At 45.8% G+C, this 19,565-nt stretch overlaps 1 protein-coding gene across 2 annotated transcripts in view; it reads right to left on the reverse strand.

Moving 5' to 3' along the window:
• The window catches only part of TESC (tescalcin), a 29,957-nt gene extending 10,734 nt beyond the window's left edge, over positions 1 to 19,223 (reverse strand). Inside the window, exon 1 of one of the 2 annotated variants that reach the window (XM_038373979.2) lies at positions 18,405 to 19,223. In XM_038373979.2, the coding sequence (XP_038229907.1) occupies positions 18,405 to 18,462 (58 nt within the window). In that variant the 5' untranslated portion in view covers positions 18,463 to 19,223. The remainder of the gene's footprint in view (positions 1 to 18,404) is intronic. The other variant, XM_043497789.1, reaches the window with a different exon arrangement.
• Positions 19,224 to 19,565: the final 342 nt, after the last annotated feature.

Genomic DNA, 19,565 nt, shown 5'->3' on the forward strand with positions numbered 1-19,565 from the left:
CATTGGGGCTTCATGAGCGGTGCCTAGCATAGGCAGTGCTGTTGTAACCGTGTCAGTCCCAGGATATTAGAGAGATGAGGTGGGGGTGATAATAGCTGGCAAATAATGGACATAGATACACTTAGGCCTGGTCTACACCAGACACTTAGGCTGATCCTGCTACATCACTGATGCACTCAATTAAACCAAACTAAGCCCTGGCATAGACACTGCAGGGGCGACGGAAGAATTCTTCTGGCCAGCTAGCGACCACCTCTCAACGGGGCGGATTTACTACTGCAATGGAAAAGCCCCTTCCCCCCCTGTGGCAGGCGTCTACATTACAGTGCTAGAGTAGCGAAGCTGTAAGTGAGCCGTTTCAGCGCTTCTTGACAAGGGTCAAAGGTCCAAGCAGCTCTTCGGAAAGTTGCATGTTGGTGCAACGGAGTAGTGGGGATGAGAAGCTTCCTTAAGAGGAGACATTGGACTCGGCTAAATAATTCAGCTCTGGTACAGCTCCAGTAACTTCCTTGAAAAAATCTGACCCATTAGGGCTACTTTATTTGGAAAGCAGCAGAGGGGATGCATGGCAAAGATATCAAATGGTGTTGGTGGATACGGCAGCATGGACTTGTGGTTAGAATGCAGGACTGGTTTCAGGAGACCTAGCTTCTATTTCCAGCACTGCCACGGGCTCCCTCTGTGGCCTTATGCATGTCACTTAACCTCTCTGCAGCTCTGTTTCCCCCTCCATAAATCAGGTAAGAATCATTACCTGCTTATCACAGAAGGGTCTGTGGGGACTGACTGTTTAGTGTTTGTAAACTGCTTTGAACATGAGAAGTACTACATGAGCCAAATACTCACGGTAAGGGAAAAGGCCCAGAACAATGCTGGCTATACCACATCTGCTATAGCTGTATTGCTTCAGAGGGGTAGCCGTGTTAGTCTGGATCTGTAAAAGCGGCAGACAGTCCTGTGGCACCTTATAGACTAACAGACATATTGAAGCATGAGCTTTCATCGGTGAATACCCACTTCGTCGGATGCATCCGACGAAGTGGGTATTCACTCATGAAAGCTCATGCTCCAATACATCTGTTAGTCTATAAGGTGCCCCAGGACTCTTTGCTGCTTTTATAGCTGTATTGTAGCGCGTAGAATTGTCGGTGTAGAATTATTATTTATTGAAAGCTGCCCACAGTATGAGATGGTCCCTGCCCCAAGGAATTTATAATATACAGTCCTGATCTTGCAATCTGAGCCACTCAAGCAAATTCTTAATGCCCTGGTGGCCCATTAGCAAAAGCTAAAGTTAGCTTGCAGTAAGATTTTAACCCCAGACAATACAGTTGAGATACAAAGTGCTGAGGTGAGAATCTGGTCTCTAAGTGATACAGAGTTGCCTTTTCCTCCCTCCCCCCAGTCATGTAGCTTATATTTGGGGAATTACCACTAAGAGGTGTCAGTGACATAAGTGCACTGTTGTTGATTTAAAATAAAACATTAAAAAATAAATTAAGGCAGCCAATCAGGTCTTCCTGTTTACTCCAAGACTAGGAGGGGACTCTATGAAATTCAAAAGCAATATATTTGAGAGAGAAAAGGGAAAGTTTTTGGACTAAGATTTTCAGAAGTAACTATAAATTTTGGATGCCAATTTATAGATTCATAGATACTAAGGTCAGAAGGGACCATTCTGATCATCTAGTCCGACCTCCTGCACAATGCAGGCCACAGAATCTCACCCACCCACTCCTACGAAAAACCTCACCTATGTCTGAGCTATTGAAGTCCTCAAATCATGGTTTAAAGACTTCAAGGAACAGAGAAGCCTCCCTCAAGTCACCCATGCCCCATGCTACAGAGGAAGGCGAAAAACCTCCAGGGCTTCTTCCAATCTGCCCTGGAGGAAAATTCCCTCCCGACCCCAAATATGGCGATCAACTAAACCCTGAGCATATGGGCAAGATTCACCAGCCAGATACTACAGAAAAATTCTTTTTTGGGTAACTCAGATCCCATCCATCTAATATCCCATCTCAGGGGATTAGTCCTATTTACCCTGAATATTTAAAGATCAATTACTTACCAAAATCCCATTATCCCATCATACCATCTCCTCCATAAATTTATAGAGTAGAATCTTAATTTGAGACACCTTAAATGGACCTGATCTTCAGAAAGCACTGAGCAGCTCCCTTGTCTGGAAATCAGGCCCCTGCACTGTAACATGGCCCCCAAACATGGAGGTATCCAAAGAGACTGGTCACTTTTGAAAATCTTTGCATAGACCAGGGGTGGGCAAACTTTTTGGCCTGAGGGCCACATCGGGTTTCCAAAACTGTATGGAGGGCCAGTTAGGGGAGGCTGTGTCTCCCCAGACAGCCAGGCATGGCTCAGCTCCCACCTCCTATCTGACCCTCCCATCCCACCCCCACACTTCTTGCCCCCTGACAGCTCCCCCGGGACCCCTGCCCCATCCAGCCACCCCTTCTCCCTGTCCTCTGACCGCCCCCGGAACCCCTGCCCCTGACTGCCCCCCGTTGACCCATCCAACCCCCCCTTCCTGACTGCCCCCCGGGACCCCTACCCACATTCAACCCCCTGTTCCCCGCCTTCTGACTGCCCCAACCCCTATCCACGCCCCCGCCCCCTGACCACCACCCCAAACTCCCCTGCCCTCTATCCAACCCCCACTGCTCCCTGCCCCCTTACCGTGCTGCCTGGAGCACCAGTGGCTGGCGGCGCTACGGCCGCGCCGCCCAGAGCACTGGGTCAGGCTGCGGCTCTGCAACTGCTATTCCCAGCCACCCAGAGCATTGCGTTGGTGGTGTGGCGAGCTGAGGCTGCAGGAGAGGGGGGACAGTGGGGGAGGGGCCAGGGGTAGCCTCCCAAGCCAGGAGCTCAGGACAGGAGGGACGTAGTTTGCCCACGTCTGGCCTAGACACTCCATCAGCCTAGAAGGTGTAATTATGCTACCTAGGATAAAATTAAGAGCCATCGATTCTCCTGCTTCAAATCATGATGGTGATCACCAACTGGACTCAATTCCCCCTTCCTCCCCTACCCCTGGAATAATAATGGGCATTGTAGTGGCATATTATACATTCTGAAGTATCTGCCACTAGCTACTGGCTAATATCTACCAAGCTAGACAGACTACTGCTCTGCTGCAGTGTGGCAAAGTTTATGTCCCCATGGTGGAGAAAGACAGTGTAGTGGCACATGAAGACTATTTGGGTACAATAGTTCAGTTGTCCCACGCGTTAATACTTATGGGTACATGCTGTAACTGCACTGGCTGTGCACGGGTGCTGGCTGGGGGCAGCTCATGCAGGGAGAACAGAAACTCTGATGTTTACCCCTAACTATAGAGAGCTTACAAGTAACGATACTATCTTACGCAGAAACTCAGTGCCCGGGAGTGAACACCCTTCCAGTCATTGGCATACAGAACCATTCATCTGTGAACCTCAAGGAGATTTACAAGCACTGATTAAGCCTTGTATACCACACAGGAAGTGGGAATTATCCCCACTTTATCGATGGGGAAGCTGAGATAAGAGCTGGATGGTGACTTGCACAACATCACACTTCAAGTCTGACAGAGCCCTGGACAGACTCCAGACTCCCACTCCAATGCTCTAAGCTCTAGGCATGGCTCTCCTCCCACTGCAAGAGGAACTAGCCCTAATATCAACCTGCAATAAACTGTGGCAAGACCAGTCACTGATTTGTTGGCTCCTTAATCTCTTGGTGGAAATTATTTTCTTTTCACTGGTACCTCGCCAGAAACTCATGTTCATACTTACAGGACTCAAATCAGTCACGGGCTGGTACTTTTCAGACTTGCATAAATATTGACTATAGCAATTATCAGCAGTGGGAAAAGCAGCCTTTGGCTTTGTTTGCGCAAGATATTAGCTCATGTCCATGTGCCAGCTGAGCATCGCGTTCTCTCTGACCCAGGCCCAGAGATGGGAGACATGGCATATTGGATCACATGGGATATGATGGAATACAAGCTTTCGCTAATGGACCTTTCGCAGCAGGGCAGGTAATTCACAAGCACATTAAAAAATCATTGGCAGATCTATGATTTTACTACAGTTGCCAGAAGGTAACAGATCTGTACTGATATTTTTCTAACTTTTAAGTAACCGGCTTTGCTCCATTTTTGTTGTTGTTTTACAGCCTTGAACAGGAAACCTCCCCAGTTCGCTTGCCTAAATATTTTACAGGTATTGGGAAGCTCTCTATGCTGTTTGCTGCAGCTTCTGTCTCTCCATGTGCCTATTGATGAACTGTTTTGTAACTTGGTGCAATGAGACTCATAGACATTAAGGTCAGATGGGAATATCATGATCATCTAGTCTGACCTCCTGCACATTGCAGGCCACAGAACCTCCCCCACCCACTCCTGTAGTAGGCCCATAACCTCTGGCTGAGTTACTGAAGGCCTCAAATCACGATTTAAAGACTCCAAGTTACAGAGAATCCACCATTTACACTAGTTTGAACCTACAAGTGACCCATGCCCCATTTTGCAGAGGAAGGTGAAACCCTCCCAGGATCTCTGCCAATCTGACCTGGGTGAAAATTCCTTCTCAACCCCCAAATATGGTGATCATTTCGACCCTGAGCATGTGGGCAAAAACCACCAGCCAGACACCAGGGAAAGAATTCTCTGTAGTAACTCAGAGCCCTTCCCCTTCTAGTGGCCCATCACCAGCCATTGGAGATATTTGCTGCTAGCAGTTGCAGATCAGCTACATGCCATTGTAGGCAGTCTCATTATACTATCCCCTCCATAAACTTACCAAGCTCAGTCTTGAAGCCAGTTAGGTTTGTTGCCCCCACTGCTCCCCTTGGAAGGCTGATGCTTCCCTCAGTGACTCACAGTAGATATCCTTACATCTGCTGCAGCAACAGCCTGCTGTTGGGGATGGGACAATTTCACTCTTTCCAGCTGTGGAAGATGTCACGATCACACACCCTAAGGCTAGCCATGGCTAGACCAGATCCACATCATCCCAATGGCTGACCTGAAAAGGATCCGATGTCATGAAACATGATGAAAGGCATGAGGCTAAGAATGGAATGGCCACTAGCCACAGTTTAAAGCTCAGCCAAGCGTCAACAATGCAGCAAATCTCATCTTTAGGAAAAACGTGTCTGAGCAAGAAGCCTAAAGTCCACTTCAGGGCGCATTCAGGTTCTTCTCTGAGTGACTGTATTCAAACATCAATTCCAGCTGGATATAGACATCAGAGCTAGGCTTTGCCTCTCACCCAGGCTACACTCAGAACCCACATCCAGGTGAGCACAGCCATCCAGCTCCTGTTCTCTGACTGCTTGAGGCTTCATGAGTGAGTCAATACCAGGTGGGCACAGAAATCCAGTGCTCGGCATTTCTTTTTCCATCCCAAGTGTCTCAAGACTTCCCTTTTCTCGTGCTCACACACACAGATGTAAATTCCATCAGCTAATGCTTTTCACTTTCACCAGGAACAGTTGCACCTGGATTTTCCAGTCTGCCTGCAATGAAGTCTGGCAATGTCCCATGTGTGAGTGGTTCAATCTATCATGCAATGGGGAAGGACCTTTGTTTAAAAAGCTACTATTACAATAAAAGTTCTTACACGCCCAGAATGTCAGCCTCTGAATCCCCTGTAACTGCTAACATGTCTCCTTGCCCTTGTCACTGACTCCCGATTAGCCAAACAAATTTGGTGGGGTTGGCCAAGCTGTTTGGATGCTCAGGATCCTGCTGTATTTCGACTCTCTAGTTGCTTAAAGTGGGACTCAACCTATTACTCTTACGTCTCCACTATAGCCATGTAGTGCTTTTAAAATCCTGCTTTGGTTTATGCTTTGCTGTTTTACTTCTGTTCATGGTTTTCACATAAATGGAAACTTTTTCTACACATTGCTTCCAAATCTTAGCGTCAGCTGTTGACCTTTCACATTGCCACTTGATGACATCACCATTGCCATGGAAACAATGGGGCCAAGGAAGTCTTACACATCTGGAACTTGGTTTTAAATCAAAGTCTTATAAACCTCAGGGAATGCACAAGCAGTAACAAAAATCCCATTTGGCAGCAAAATGGTACCTCTTCCTCTCCCAGCCATCAGAGTGTTCAGAGAGAGTCTATGATTAGCATGGAAGACTTGGAAATAGCAATCCTGGGTTCTATTCCCCGTTGTGTCAGTGAATTTGGGCAAGTCACCACTTCTCTGTAATGTAGCTTTCCACATACGTAAAATGGAGGTAGCACCCCCGCAGAGGGTTATGGAGCAATTTGAGATTCACAGCTGGAGGGCACAGATAGAGTGCTACTATAGTGTACTAGGGACCACTAGTGATCATCAGTTAGCCATGTTACGTGCTAGTGAAGAGCTTGCACTGCTCTGTGGAGGGGGGAGGAGCTCTGTGTGCTGCAGCATGGTCTCACCTCTCCCATCCAGGTGATTCACCTGCCCATGGTACAAAACAAAAGGGGGGGGTCTCTCTCAAAGCCAGGTCTTCCTCCCATGCCACCACTGGCAGCACAAGACTGGGCACAGCTCTCCTCTCGAACAGGCAGGTGATCCGTTGCGATCGGACTTTGTGTTCAAAAGAATCTCAGTCCTTTTCCATAAAGCAGCACCACCTGCACAAGGGAAAGAACTCCCCAGGAGAGACGTGCAGGGTCAACACTTCCTGCTCATGTCCCTTAGAAATAACGTTAGTCTCTGATGTCCCAGGCCCTTGCCCACGTGCAGGCTTCCAGGCTCTAGAGAAAGGCACTGGATTCATTGGGCTCTTTTCCAGGCTGCTGGTCTCTGTGCTGTTTGAGTCAGAGCCCCCCACTCCTGGCATCAGAGAGATTCTGAATACTGCTGCCATTTTGTTGGGGTCCCTTAAACAGCTGTGTCAGCGCCATGCACAACAATCACCTAGCCTACAACAAAGCCACCTCCCAGCTCCCCACCTCCAACACGAAAGGATCTTCACTGACTGAAGTCAGGCTGGAGTAGGTGCCCTGGCATCTGTGTCCCTTCTGATGGGGGGCGAGGCTGAGCTCCAATGGAACTTCTAGTGGCTCCAGGTCCACAGGTACCACTGGGGCCCAAGGCCACCCACCAAGTGAGGAATTAGGGCCAGTGTTTTAAAGGTATTTAGGTGCCTGAAGACACAGGTAGGCATCTAGGTGCTTTGGAAATCCCACAAGACATCTTCAGGCACCCAGACACCTTTAAACCACAGGCCTTTGGCTCTGAATACCAGCAGAGCTGCAGGGTCCCAATTCACTCCTGACAGAAACAGGCACAGCTCAGTGTGAAGCGAATACAGTAGAGTTGTGTCTGCCTGTTTACACTGTGCTGGCTTTGTCCCTAGGCATTATTTGAATTCCAGCGGCACCCAGGCTCAGCGCAATACAAACACGTCCCTGTCCCGGAGAGATGACATTCTAGGTCTAGCTGTAGTCGTGGGAATCCACTTCCCAGCAGGGTTCTCAGACCTCGGGTTATACTGGGGCTGGGTCAAACCTATTTGTCTTTGGCGTCTAACTTAACTTTCACAAACTGCCCCCTCTCCACCCTGTCTGCTCACGCACACATGTAAACAGCCAGGGAAGGAAAAATAATCCAGGGTGATGACCCTTTTAGAGAGGCCAAGATTTGTTTTACTCAGACTTAAACACACTTCTGCGTCAATCCATACAGTCTGTGTTGCACCAGCTACCACCTCAACTTATTTATCTCAGCAGATAAGCCTCCCTTCAGAGCTCTCTCCTCCCTTCCTGCCTCCTGCTGCTCCTAGCTGGAGCCCTCTCCCTAGCCAACAGCAGCTGCAGGGACACTACAGATGATCGAGAGAAGGCAGGCCCTGCAAGGCAGTAACACTGCTCCAGGAGTAGGTGCTATACAGGATTTAAGGCAATGCAGATAACCTGCCTCTCGCTGTCTCACACAGCTTGCACTCTGAAGGGAGTCAGTTTCTGATCATACACAGCTCCTGAGTGACCCAGGAAAGCAGTACGCTCTTGCTTGAACTTGGGTCTCCCACAGACAAGCACAGAGTCTACCCCAGATGATGGGGGCTGGCTATGTGGTACTTTAAATGTGGCTCAGCCCTGGAAAGTGACTCTAATAACAATGATAATACCCAGCTCTTATACAGAGTTTTCCATCAGTCAATCTCAAAGAGTTTTACAAAGGAGGTCAGTATGATCAACACTGTTTTACAGTTAGGAAACTGAGGCACAGAAGGGCGAGGTGACTTGCCCAAGGTCACCCAGCAGGCCAGTAGCAGAGCCAGGAATAGCACCCAGGTCCAGCAATCTATCCAGTAGGCCACACCCTCTCTTCTTAACAACTAGCATCTTCTGGTTCCCTAGCCAATATTCACTGACATCAGATCAAACCTGCTCTGTTTGCAAGCAAACAGCTGAGGGGGTTTTTGTTTTCTTCTTAGCTGCCAGCCCAAACTTCACCTTGCAGGGCTTCATTAGCAGGCTGAGGGTTTGTGCAGGTGTCACTGGACCTAATCTGATCAGCAGCTTGACTTTCACCTAGCTTGTCTATCAGAGCCCAGGCTGAGTTCACCAGGCCTGTAGTCAGAAAAACATCTGGTTACTTGCAAACTGAGTAGACTTGATCTGGATTCATTGAGCCACAGTGAATATGAAATTCCACCTTGCCATTTACACAGAGGCCAAGATCAACGGTATGTAGGCACCTAACTCCCACTGAAATCAACAGGAATTTGGTGCCTAAATACCTTTGAAGATCTGGGCCAGAGCCCCATTTTTTTTTGGCAGGGGTGGAAAGAAGCCCATTTCAGTCCATTCCTGGCTACCGGGTTTGGGACAGAAGTTACTCACCAGCTGATGGTTATGGGCTCCTGGCTTTCCAGACAGGACTGTTCACAGCAAAGGAGCACAGTTATGCCAAAGGCTCCAATCTGCACTCCAGTCTGATCTCAGCCCTGCTGTGTTACAGAGGCTCAGGATATATGATTCTGCTCTGGAAACAGCATCAGAAATGGTACCAGAACTTTGATGGAGTTGGTTTCTCTTATCCAAACACTGCAGAAATAATTGGGGTTATGTTGGGTCAAGTGTCTTCAGTGGAGGTATCCCAGAACAAAGACCGAGGGGGACTAGATAACAATTAAAAGTGACCAGGCTGGATTGCTTTTTATTATAACTGTACGCCATATGAAAATGCAGATCTTCAACTTGAACTTGTCCCCTTCCCAACTCCCTAACCTCCCTCCCATTTTAGAACACTACTTCCTCTGCAGCAGAGACTTATAGACCTTGTTCTGGAACAAGATGTGGCTGGAGAAGTTTGATACTAACGAGCCAGGCACCCATCTAGTATAGTGACTTGACTGAAGTGCCTAGATGCCACAATGATGGCCAGTTTAGAAAGGCCACAGCGATAAAATGGGGCCTTGTAGCAGAGTGCCTGATACCAAAGGTGCATTGTAAATCTGGGGGCTTGAGTTCTGATCTAGCTGAATAAGTCGGTTCCTGGGCGCCATCATGTGACACCCCCTTGCCTCCCACTGGCTCTCCAAGCTCCCCTGACTGCTTGGATGTGCACTGTACAGGAGGGGAACCTAAGCTGTATCATTTCATTATTTTTATGCATGTGAGAGAGAGGAATCCAGGCTGAGGATGAGGGCAGTTTTATTGTTGCCTAAGTGAACGTTAGTACCAGTGAAAGGTGCTGGATTGACAGTTTATCCCAGAAGCACAGCTACACAAACACAGGGACATCGCAGGTTTCTTCTCTCCGCTCTGCTGCCAATGTGTCTGTTGTGACAGCTAGTTTGGTCCTATGAACACCTGTGCGCTGGAAACAGGCTTGAGATAATCAACTCATTTCACAAAAGCCACCAAACAGACAGCTGGTGATGTATCTCCCCACCTGGGCAGGGTAAGCATTTAACTTCTCAGGTGGTTAATTTGATATTTTGGCTCACGTGGCCAGCATGAGTCACAGTCTCATAAGCACACAACACTGTATATCCTTAAATGATCAGATTTCTCCTCCAGCCAAAGCCAGGTTGTAAATGCAGCCTCACTCCCTTTCTGTGTGGAAAGCTGAGATGTCTAGTGCGTTGCCATAGTTCTACACTGCACAGCACTGACCGTGTAGGCCTTGCAGCCCTGCCCTAAAGGAGCGGAGGCAAAAGGAGGGTGTTTTTGCCTTTAAAGATGGGGCTTGTAAACAAATGCTAGTTTGTGTTCCTGTCACCAGCTCCTTAAGAGCTTGATCCTTCGGCCTTTGAAGTCTACAGCAAAACTCCTTGTAGATTACAAGAGAAAAAAATGTCTGGGCCCAAAGGTATTGTGGGTGAAGTAAACTCTTTTGTTGGGCAGTGATATTAATGCGTGCTCTCTGTCCTATTCAGACCTCTGATTTGGAGGGTGAAGGGCTGAGCAGACTATCAGGGACAGTCACATGCCAGTTCATGGGAGTCTGAGTCATCTGGAACATCCCCCAGCTGAAGCAGGATGGTTCCCTAGGGCATTTAGAGAAGTGCTTCTCTAGTCCAGTTGCAAACAGCTCCAATGATGTGGCTTTCACCCCTTCCCTTGGGAGACTCTTGTGGTCTGACAGCTGCATCATTAGGAAATACTTCCAGGTATCATCCTAAAATGGTCTTGTTTGAATTGAGGCCTCCGCCCCCCCCCCCCCCCGTGTAATCTCTCCCACACCTTGGCATTCACACCCTTAAATACTTCTGGACAATTGTCACATTCACCCCACAGTTGTCAGTAATTTACTCTCTCCTCAACTCCATCCTTCCAGCCCCAGATAAATGGAAATGATAAGCTCTGTGATGTGGTCTGTTCTTTCTAATGACGGGTTAATTCATCAATGCACAAGCCTCTGTAGACACCAAGCAGGTACCCAATGCGTGGCTGAGAGCAGCATGTCCAACAGTTCCATCTACAAAACCAGTCTCTCTCCTCCCTGGGAACTGGAGCCCAAACAGGCAGTGTTGTATTAGCTGCTGTATTTAGCCTGTCTGTGACTGACTTCCACTGAGGCTAAGGAGTGATAGGACAATACCTCCAGCTACCCTCTGCTCAGACACACAAGCATCTCAGTTTGCAAGTGAATTGTTTTTAAAAAAAACAACAACATAGGATTTGGGAGCCTTTAAACACCTCCCTGTTCTCCTCTCCCTCCCCTTCTCTACCCATGACCCTGCCTCACTGAGAATGGACTAAGGCAGCAGGAGGCCCCCCCCCCGCCCATGAACACATGACACTGCGGGGCTCGCATGTGTGTGCTGGCCATGTCCCTACGCACATCACAGCAATCCCCTACCGGGCAGAGGAAAGCTAGATGCCACCTCCTTTAGTCTCGGTGCTGCTACAATATCACCTGGAAGAGCAACAGGAGCTCCCTAGACCCGTATCTTGGGTTCAGCACTCTGCCTGCACAATCACAGGTTTCAGAGTAGCAGCCGTGTTAGTCTGTATTCGCAAAAAGAAAAGGAGTACCGGTGGCACCTTAGAGACCGGTACTCCTTTTCTTTCTGCCTGCACAGTGAACCTGACCTCGGCTTCCATTGCAATCAATAGGAATTTGGGCACTGACCATAATGAGAGCCCAAGTTGGCCCTTGGAGAACTCAGATCACCCTACCCCCATGAGGTAGTTAGTTGTGCTGCCTCTCAGCCACTAGCTCAACCTTAGCAATGACATTTCTAAGTTCTTCCCAGTAGCAACCATTTCAGGGTCTGTGTTCGTCTTGAGCCCACAGGGAGGGGCAGATCGACCTCTATAAAAACTCCACAAGAGACCATGCTTTGCAATATTTCTCTTCTGTCTCCAGTACTACGTCCGGCCCTGTTCCATTGTGAACTGTATCAAGATGGAATCCGACCCATTGACCCTTTTCCAATAATTTGTTATGACTTTTTTTAAATTACTGATTTAAAATGAAATATTCCCTCATTCCGCAAATATCCCTTCCTGCTTTGGTGCGACTGAGGCTTGAATCAGACGTGCACGCAGACAGTGAGGAAAACCATAGGCTCCAGCCTCTCTCTCTCTCTCAAATGTTAATCTAATAGATGAAGAGGGGAAGAGTTATCAACCAGGCCACCATACCCACTGGTCTGCAAACACAGACACTTCAAATGCAGCCAAATTAGCCCTTCATTAAAGCCCATCACTACATGAGAATGCTCAAACACAATGAGCATGCTCAGATTCACAGCAGAATGCAGTCTACGCAGGAGACTCAATATAGGATCTCACTGGAATGAGGCTGGGAACTTTTGATTTTAAAGGCATGTAATGGATGCGTCTGGCATTCCAGAGTCACTCACTGTAGCCCAACAAGAGGCTCTGATAAGGTAGGAGCCAATGTACATACCCCAATCCTCTTAGGGTCACGTGACTGCAATAGCAAAGGAGTTAGCTGTAAATAACTCCATATCAGACTGGCCTGACACAAGCTGCCTTTAGTTTTTTAAAATAAAGGCTGGCTCTTTGCATTGTTATTTGGTTTAGAGCAACCTCTAGGGGCCTCAGTCAAGATCAGGGGTCCATTGTGCTAGGCACGGTACAGATGCACCATATTAGCCAACCCCTGCCCCATTCTAGAGAGATGGGACAGACAGAGTGAGAGGGGAAAGAGAAGCAAAGAGGGGAGAGGTGATTTACCCAAGGTCATGCAGCAGTTCTGTGGCAGAGTCAGGAATAGAAACTAGGTCTCCCAGTGCCCAAGCCACTAGACCATGCTTCCTGTCCCTTTTGTCTGTTTACAGCCCTTACTTGTTGCGGTATAAAGCAGACATGACAACAAGCTCTTCAGGGCAAGTGCATTGTCTTCATTTGTCCCTGTGAAGCACCAACCACACTTCAGCATGCTCAGATATCAGTCAATGCCTACAGTTACTCCTGGGCTTGCTGCAACCTCTCCCCTTATCGAGCATAGGTCCGAATGTGACATTGCACTCTATATGATTTTATAAAAAGATGCTAATGAATGTGAATATAATGTAACTGGAATATGCTTCATGCAAAAGGTCTCTTGTAAGGTATCATTACAAAGCTTATGAAAGCTTATGCTCTAATAAATTTGTTAGTCTCTAAGGTGCCACAAGTACTCCTTTTCTTTTTGCGAATACAGACTAACACGGCTGCTACTCTGAAACCAAACATTACAAAGATTGTAATCTACTGAGTGTGGTCATCCTATTTGTATAAATGTATCACTCTTGTATCTGAAACTAGAAATACGAAATATAACTCTGAGGTCCTATTGTAGTTATGCAAAGTGTGGGCCATTAATGGTGGTTTAGAATCTTAATGGCTCCCATTAACCAGGACAATTACATGTAGATGGCTCTGTCTTCCTGTGGTCTGGCAAGTGGGTAATGAAGTCTTACAGTGACATGTGATCATGTCACCTGAACTGGAATCCATCTTCAGCCTGGTCCTTTTCCAATCAGAAGGAGGGTTGGGAACCCAGAGGGACAAAGGATTCCCACCTTATGCAAAAGATATATAAGTGGGTGGAACAGAACAAAAGGGGCGGCCATCATGAGAAATCCCCTAGCTATCAGCTGAGCTGGAACAAGGGCTGTACCAGGGGAAAGGATTGGGCCCAGACTAGGAAGGCATCCAGTCTGTGAAAGAAACTTATTGAAACATCTCGGAGGGTGAGATTTTATCTGTATTCAGTTTTATTACTGTACTAGACTTAGACTTGCATGTTTTATTTTATTTCGCTTGGTAATTCACTTTGTTCTGTCTGTTACTACTTGGAACCACTTAAATCCTACCTTCTGTATTTAATAAAAATCACTTTTTACTTATTAATTAACCCAGAGTATGTATTAATACTGGGGGGAGGGGGGAGCCGGGACAGCTGAGCATATCTCTCTATCAGTGTTATAGAGGGCAAACAATTTATGAATTTACCCTGTATAAGCTTTATACAGGGTAAAACCTATTTATTTGGGGTTTGGATTCCATTGGGAGTTGGTCATCTGAGTGTTAAAGACAGGAACATGTCTTAAGCTGCTTTCAGTTTAAGCTTACAGCTGTTAGGGGACAGGGTTCAGATCTGGGTCTGGGTTTGCAGCAAGCTAGCAGGTCTGCCTCAAACCAGGCCCTGAAGTCCCAAGATGGGAGGGCAGGGAAAGCAGGGGCAGAAATAGTCTTGGCACATCAGTTGGCAGCCCCAAGGGGGTTTCTGTGATCCAACCCATCACACCCATCTATTCACATGACCAGACTAGGCATGCAAGAGCCTTCTCCTCTGCAGCTCCTTACACTTGGAACAGCTGCCCTGCTTCTCTCTACCACATTGATTCTCCTTCTCATTGCAAATCTCAGCTGGCCAGAATAATCTTTTCTCCCTTGTCTGGACCATTGCATCCCCTATGTCATTACGTATTATTCAACTTTGTCATTGTATTAACTCCATAAAGCATCTTACGATGCAATTTGTATGAAAGACACTTTGCAAAATGAAGTAGTATGGAAGATTTACAAATGAGTAGATCCAAACATCAACCTCTTAGAAATAGATTGATAGGGAACACATTTCTGATGCTGAAACTAATTAATTGCTGCTTAACTTCTGGTTGCAGTAGCATTTACAATCTTTCATCCAAAGTATTTGAACATTGCACTTGAATGCACTTTCAGAGGGTTAATGTTGTTTAGGTTTCTGTTTGTGTTGAAGCTCATCTTTGTGTGTGTGCGCTCGTGTGTGTGTTTGCATGCATAATTAAGCCCTAGGGCATAGCAAGTCTTATTAACATTGTGACAAGACCTCTATAAAGGCTGTGAGGATAGTTTTATGGTGAGTATTTCTCATCTCATCTCAATACATTATTTATATTATGGTAGCATCTAGGAATCCTAGTCGTGGACCACGACCCCATTGTGCTAGGCGCTGTACAAACTGCCCCACACATGGTCTATCTTTGAAATTATACATTGAAAAACATTATAACTCAAGAACAAAACCAAAGGACAGCTTAGCAAAGCCAAGAACTCATCTATGAGTGTTTCCAATTGTGGGCAACTTGTTTCAGAACAGAGTAGTGATTCCTTTTGTAACATCTATGTGAAATTGATGCTGTGCTGCTCTTATTAACTCACACTTGGACCCAGAAGGATTACAAAGGAAGGAAAATAACCTCATACACTCCCCAGCTCTACTTTACAGAATGAATCAGACCAACAAACATAGATGGTAACCTGCTGCTTGCAATCAGTTCCTTTATTACACCTAGCCATGCAGCCTCGCTTTCTTGCTGGCAGCTTTAGTCAACTGCAGCATGGATGAGCGAAGCAGCTTTCAACTGCCAAGGGAGAAAACTGCAGTGAGATCAAAACCCCGCACAAATCACTCACTTAAAACAAAAACCAAAATGAAAAAGCCTTTCCTGGCAAAGGGCTGCCCCAGCAGAACACCCCCAGAAATGGATCAACAGGAGACTGCATGATTTCAGGAAGAAAACATCACATAGCTCTAGTCTCAGGTGCTTCCCAGCTATAAAGGGCAAGTTCATTTCTTGGACATAAGCTCCCTGCCACAACAGGTAGTTTGGAAGCACTGATGTATTTTCTTTTGTCGATGCACCAAATCAGAGTAAAATTTATTCATCTCCTAACCAGGTCCCTCTTATGCAACTGGTTATCTTCCTAGCTATAAGTTGTAAATTTAATAGCGTAACCATCTAGGTGAGAATCTGGAGAATCGTCCGTTTAAATTATTCCATGTTCATTTGATTAATTAATTGTCCAAGTGTAGTTTTATTTAATTTGTTGTTTCTGCCTTGATTGCAACAGACAGGCTAATTTTTTGTAAATAAAATGCTTCGTCACATGGTGAGTTATTACCATTTCTTGGATGTGGTGTGTGTTTTATTTCTATTTAAGGACATTTTGTAATAAAAAAATTCTAATAAGGTCTAAGAGCACAAGTAGTGAACTAAGGGCAAAACTGCAACTTTTAAAAGTTCAGAGTAGCACAGAAACACAAAAAGCATCTGAATCTAGAGAACATCTATTATGTTAACTTTCCCCAAATGTATTCATTACAAAATGCATGTATGTGCTTTTATATATTAATATTAAACATACACACTTTTTAAAATGAAACATGCTCAAACCAAGACTCCAGATCTCAACATTGCAGTGTTCAGAATCTGAATCCAGATCCAAATGTCACAGTTTGTCCCTCTATAAAAAGGTCCAAAATGGAACTCCTGAGTTTTGGGTGAGGGGGATGAAACTGAGAACTGAATTTTGAATCTCCCAAATGCAGATTGTTTAGATCTGGTTTAGGATCAGATCAAGAGCTAGCACATATGTGCTACCCCATGAATTGTCTTTTGGGATTGTTATATTAAACTTATGAATAGTTTGTGTAATTGTGTTTTACTCGATGGGCAAAGATTACCACAGTTCCTACAGGAATCAAAAACAGTGGGGGGTGATTACCCCGAGATTGAACAACCCCATGAGTGATACCCCCACGCAAGGCTCAGGCTGGGTTTTCCAAAGACTAGGAAACAAAGAAAAGGCTTTTGGTGTATTGGGATGGGCTTGAACTGACTGGTAGTCTTCCTTTTGACTCAACAAACTGACAGGATCTTAGGGGACCTCCACCCTTGTTTAAGAAAGACTGACCCCCTACCCTTGTGTTGGAATTAGGAAAAACTTACCAAAGCTCACACCCAAGTATGTAGGAACTTTTGTTGTTTTTAATATATTTTCTCTATTCTTTGGGAAAAAGCTTTACAAATTCCTAGAGCAGATCTTTTACAAAAACATCCTGTCTTGCTTTAAACATTGTCAGTGATGGAGACTCCGCTACAACACAAGATAAATTGTTCCAATGGTTAATTACTCTCATCATTAAAATGTGCACCTTATTTACAGTCTGAATTTGTCTGGCTTCAACTTCCAGCCATTGGCTTGAGTTATACCTTCCTCTGCTAGACTGAAGAGTCCATTGTTAGATATTTATTCCCGTGTAGATAGATACAGACTGTAATCAAGTCGTCACTTAACCTTCTCTTTGTTAAGCTAAACAGATTGAGCTCTTTGAGTCTATCGCTGTAAGGCAGGTTTTCTACTCCTTTAATCATTCTCATGGCTCTTCTCTGAACCCTCTCCAATTTATCAAACATCCTTCTTGAATTGTGGGCATCAGAACCAGACCCAGGATTCCAGCAGTGGTCTCATCAGTGCCAGACATAGATGTAAAATAACCTCTCAGCTCCTATTCAAGATTCCTCTCTTTATGCATCCCAGGATGGCATTAGCTCTTTTAGCCATATCTTTGCAGTGAGGAGTTCATGTTCAGCTGATTATCTACCACAACCCCTAACTCTTTTTCAGAGTCCCTGCTCTCCAAGATAGAGGTCCCCATCATATCAGTGTGGCCTACATGTTTTGTTCCTAGATGTACACAGTTACATGTTGCCATACTAAAATGTATACTGTTTGCTTGTGCACAGCTCACCAAGCGATCCCTGAACCAGTGACCTGTCCTCTTCATTTTTTTAACACTCCCCCAATTTTTGTGGCATCTACAAACTTTATCAGTGATGATTTTAGGTTTTCTTCCGGGTCGTTGATAAAAACCGTTAAACAGCATGGGGCCAAGAACCACTTCCTGAAGGACCCCATGTTCCAGTGTTCCCACCATTAACATGGCAAAGGAGAGTGATGCAGAAGTTACACATTCCCACATTCCGCTTCTGTCTTCAAATGTGTTTCCCTGGCTATCAGAACAATGGAACAATCAATGTGTGTCTATAGCAGCTTCCATTTACTCATCACCTAAGGAGTTCAGCGCAGTTTACGAACATTAATTATCAGAGTTTCAGCACTCCTGGGAGGTTGGTACTATCTCCATTCTATAGCCAAGGATGTCAAGGCACAGAGAGGTTGAAGGACCAGCAGTTGTCATTAAAACACTGCAGGATTGTACATTTAATTTCTCAGCTCTTAGCACTCCTAGTGAATCCATCCGTCACACAATCAGCGGCTAGATAGACTCAAAACTAACTCACCCCTTAAAAGAGCTGTGTAGCAAGCAAGAGCAGAGAAAACATGATTTGTGTTTTGAGTTCACTTACACAACCTTCCTGCCCCAACCAGCACTGTCATCTTGCTGTCATCACTTGTCTAGTTTCAAAAGCCACTGCAAATTGCAACAACATAGAGCAACCTAAAGTCCCGAGTCACTTATGCCGTTAAACCACATTCTTCACAAGTTCCACGCTTAGTGAACCTTGCCGGAACAGCTGTTTATTGGAGCTGCATTAGACGAGAAAGAGACCTTGCCAGATCCACTTTAAAGAATTAGCAATGATTAAAAACAATACACTGGAAATAAAGAAGCTAAAAACACAGAGCAGTACTCACAGCCAGTCTTGTCAGCAAGTTCTTGAATCTCTTCTGGCATAGAATGGGAGGAACCCATCCCTTTAAATGTATAAAGTAATAAAATGAACCAGCTTAAGCAAAATCCAGTTAATCCAAGCTAGAGTCAGGGGCAGAGATGACTATTAAAGAGCGGTGGTGGTGGGAGGAAGTTGTTTGCCCAAAACAAATAAAATAATAAACATTCAAAGCGAGCAGAGCAGGAAGCAGCCCTGTTTTAAGGTGCTGGCTAACAGCAGTGCCAGCCGGACGAACGTACAGTGCATCAGTTTAAATCTTGAGGAAGTGTGAGGCACTAATTATAATACAGGGCTACATACATAGAGAGAGATCCAGGCTTCCTCAGGGTCCAAGAGCCTGCCAAGTTTGCGAGATACCTGGTTTAGGACCGCAGGGTGCTCATCTGTTGTTAACACACTATATCACTTGGGAATAGAAATCCACACTACAGCCTATTATTTCTGCATTGATAGCTGCAGTAGCAGAAACTATAGTAACAAGAAAAGTTTATTACTCTGCCTTCACCCTTGTGGCAAGGCACTATTGCAGGGAGGCTGTGGAATGCTCACACTGATTACTGCTACGTTGCACTTATATCACATCCAATGACCTCAAAGCAGTTAAATTACACAAGCCTCACCGCACTCCAATGGGACAGGTGTATTGTTCCTATTTCCCTTTTACACAGGGGTAAACTGAGGCACAGAGTCCCTAGTAGTCAGATTTACCTCTCCGTTGTGGTTCTAACCACAAGGCAACCTTTCTTCAGGCAAAGAAGCTTTCCTGTTCTGAAGTCAGTCGTTCCTAAGGATTAAAAAGCTGCATTTCACCAACATGGATCCAAACTTCTCCGTTTGCAAGAGAAGGAGAGGAAAAAGGTTTTGCCCTCTTAGTACTTATCACTGTTTCTCTTCTCCCCCCCCCCCCGCCCCGCTCCTTAATAAATATGTCATGGTGGGTGTAGATGTTGTCAAGATTTGAATAGGAAGGGAACCATTCTTGGCCACCAGGGCAATAGCCACACTAGAGGGAATTCTTAAACTACCATTGTCAAGTTTCAGTGTTAACAGCTGTGATAATCTGTCTTTGCACAGCCTGACACAGCACATATTAATTCTGTCAGAGATCATGAGCACTCTATAA

The sequence above is a fragment of the Dermochelys coriacea genome, chromosome 15, assembly GCF_009764565.3.
Source record: "Dermochelys coriacea isolate rDerCor1 chromosome 15, rDerCor1.pri.v4, whole genome shotgun sequence".
Taxonomy (NCBI): Eukaryota; Metazoa; Chordata; order Testudines; family Dermochelyidae; genus Dermochelys; species Dermochelys coriacea.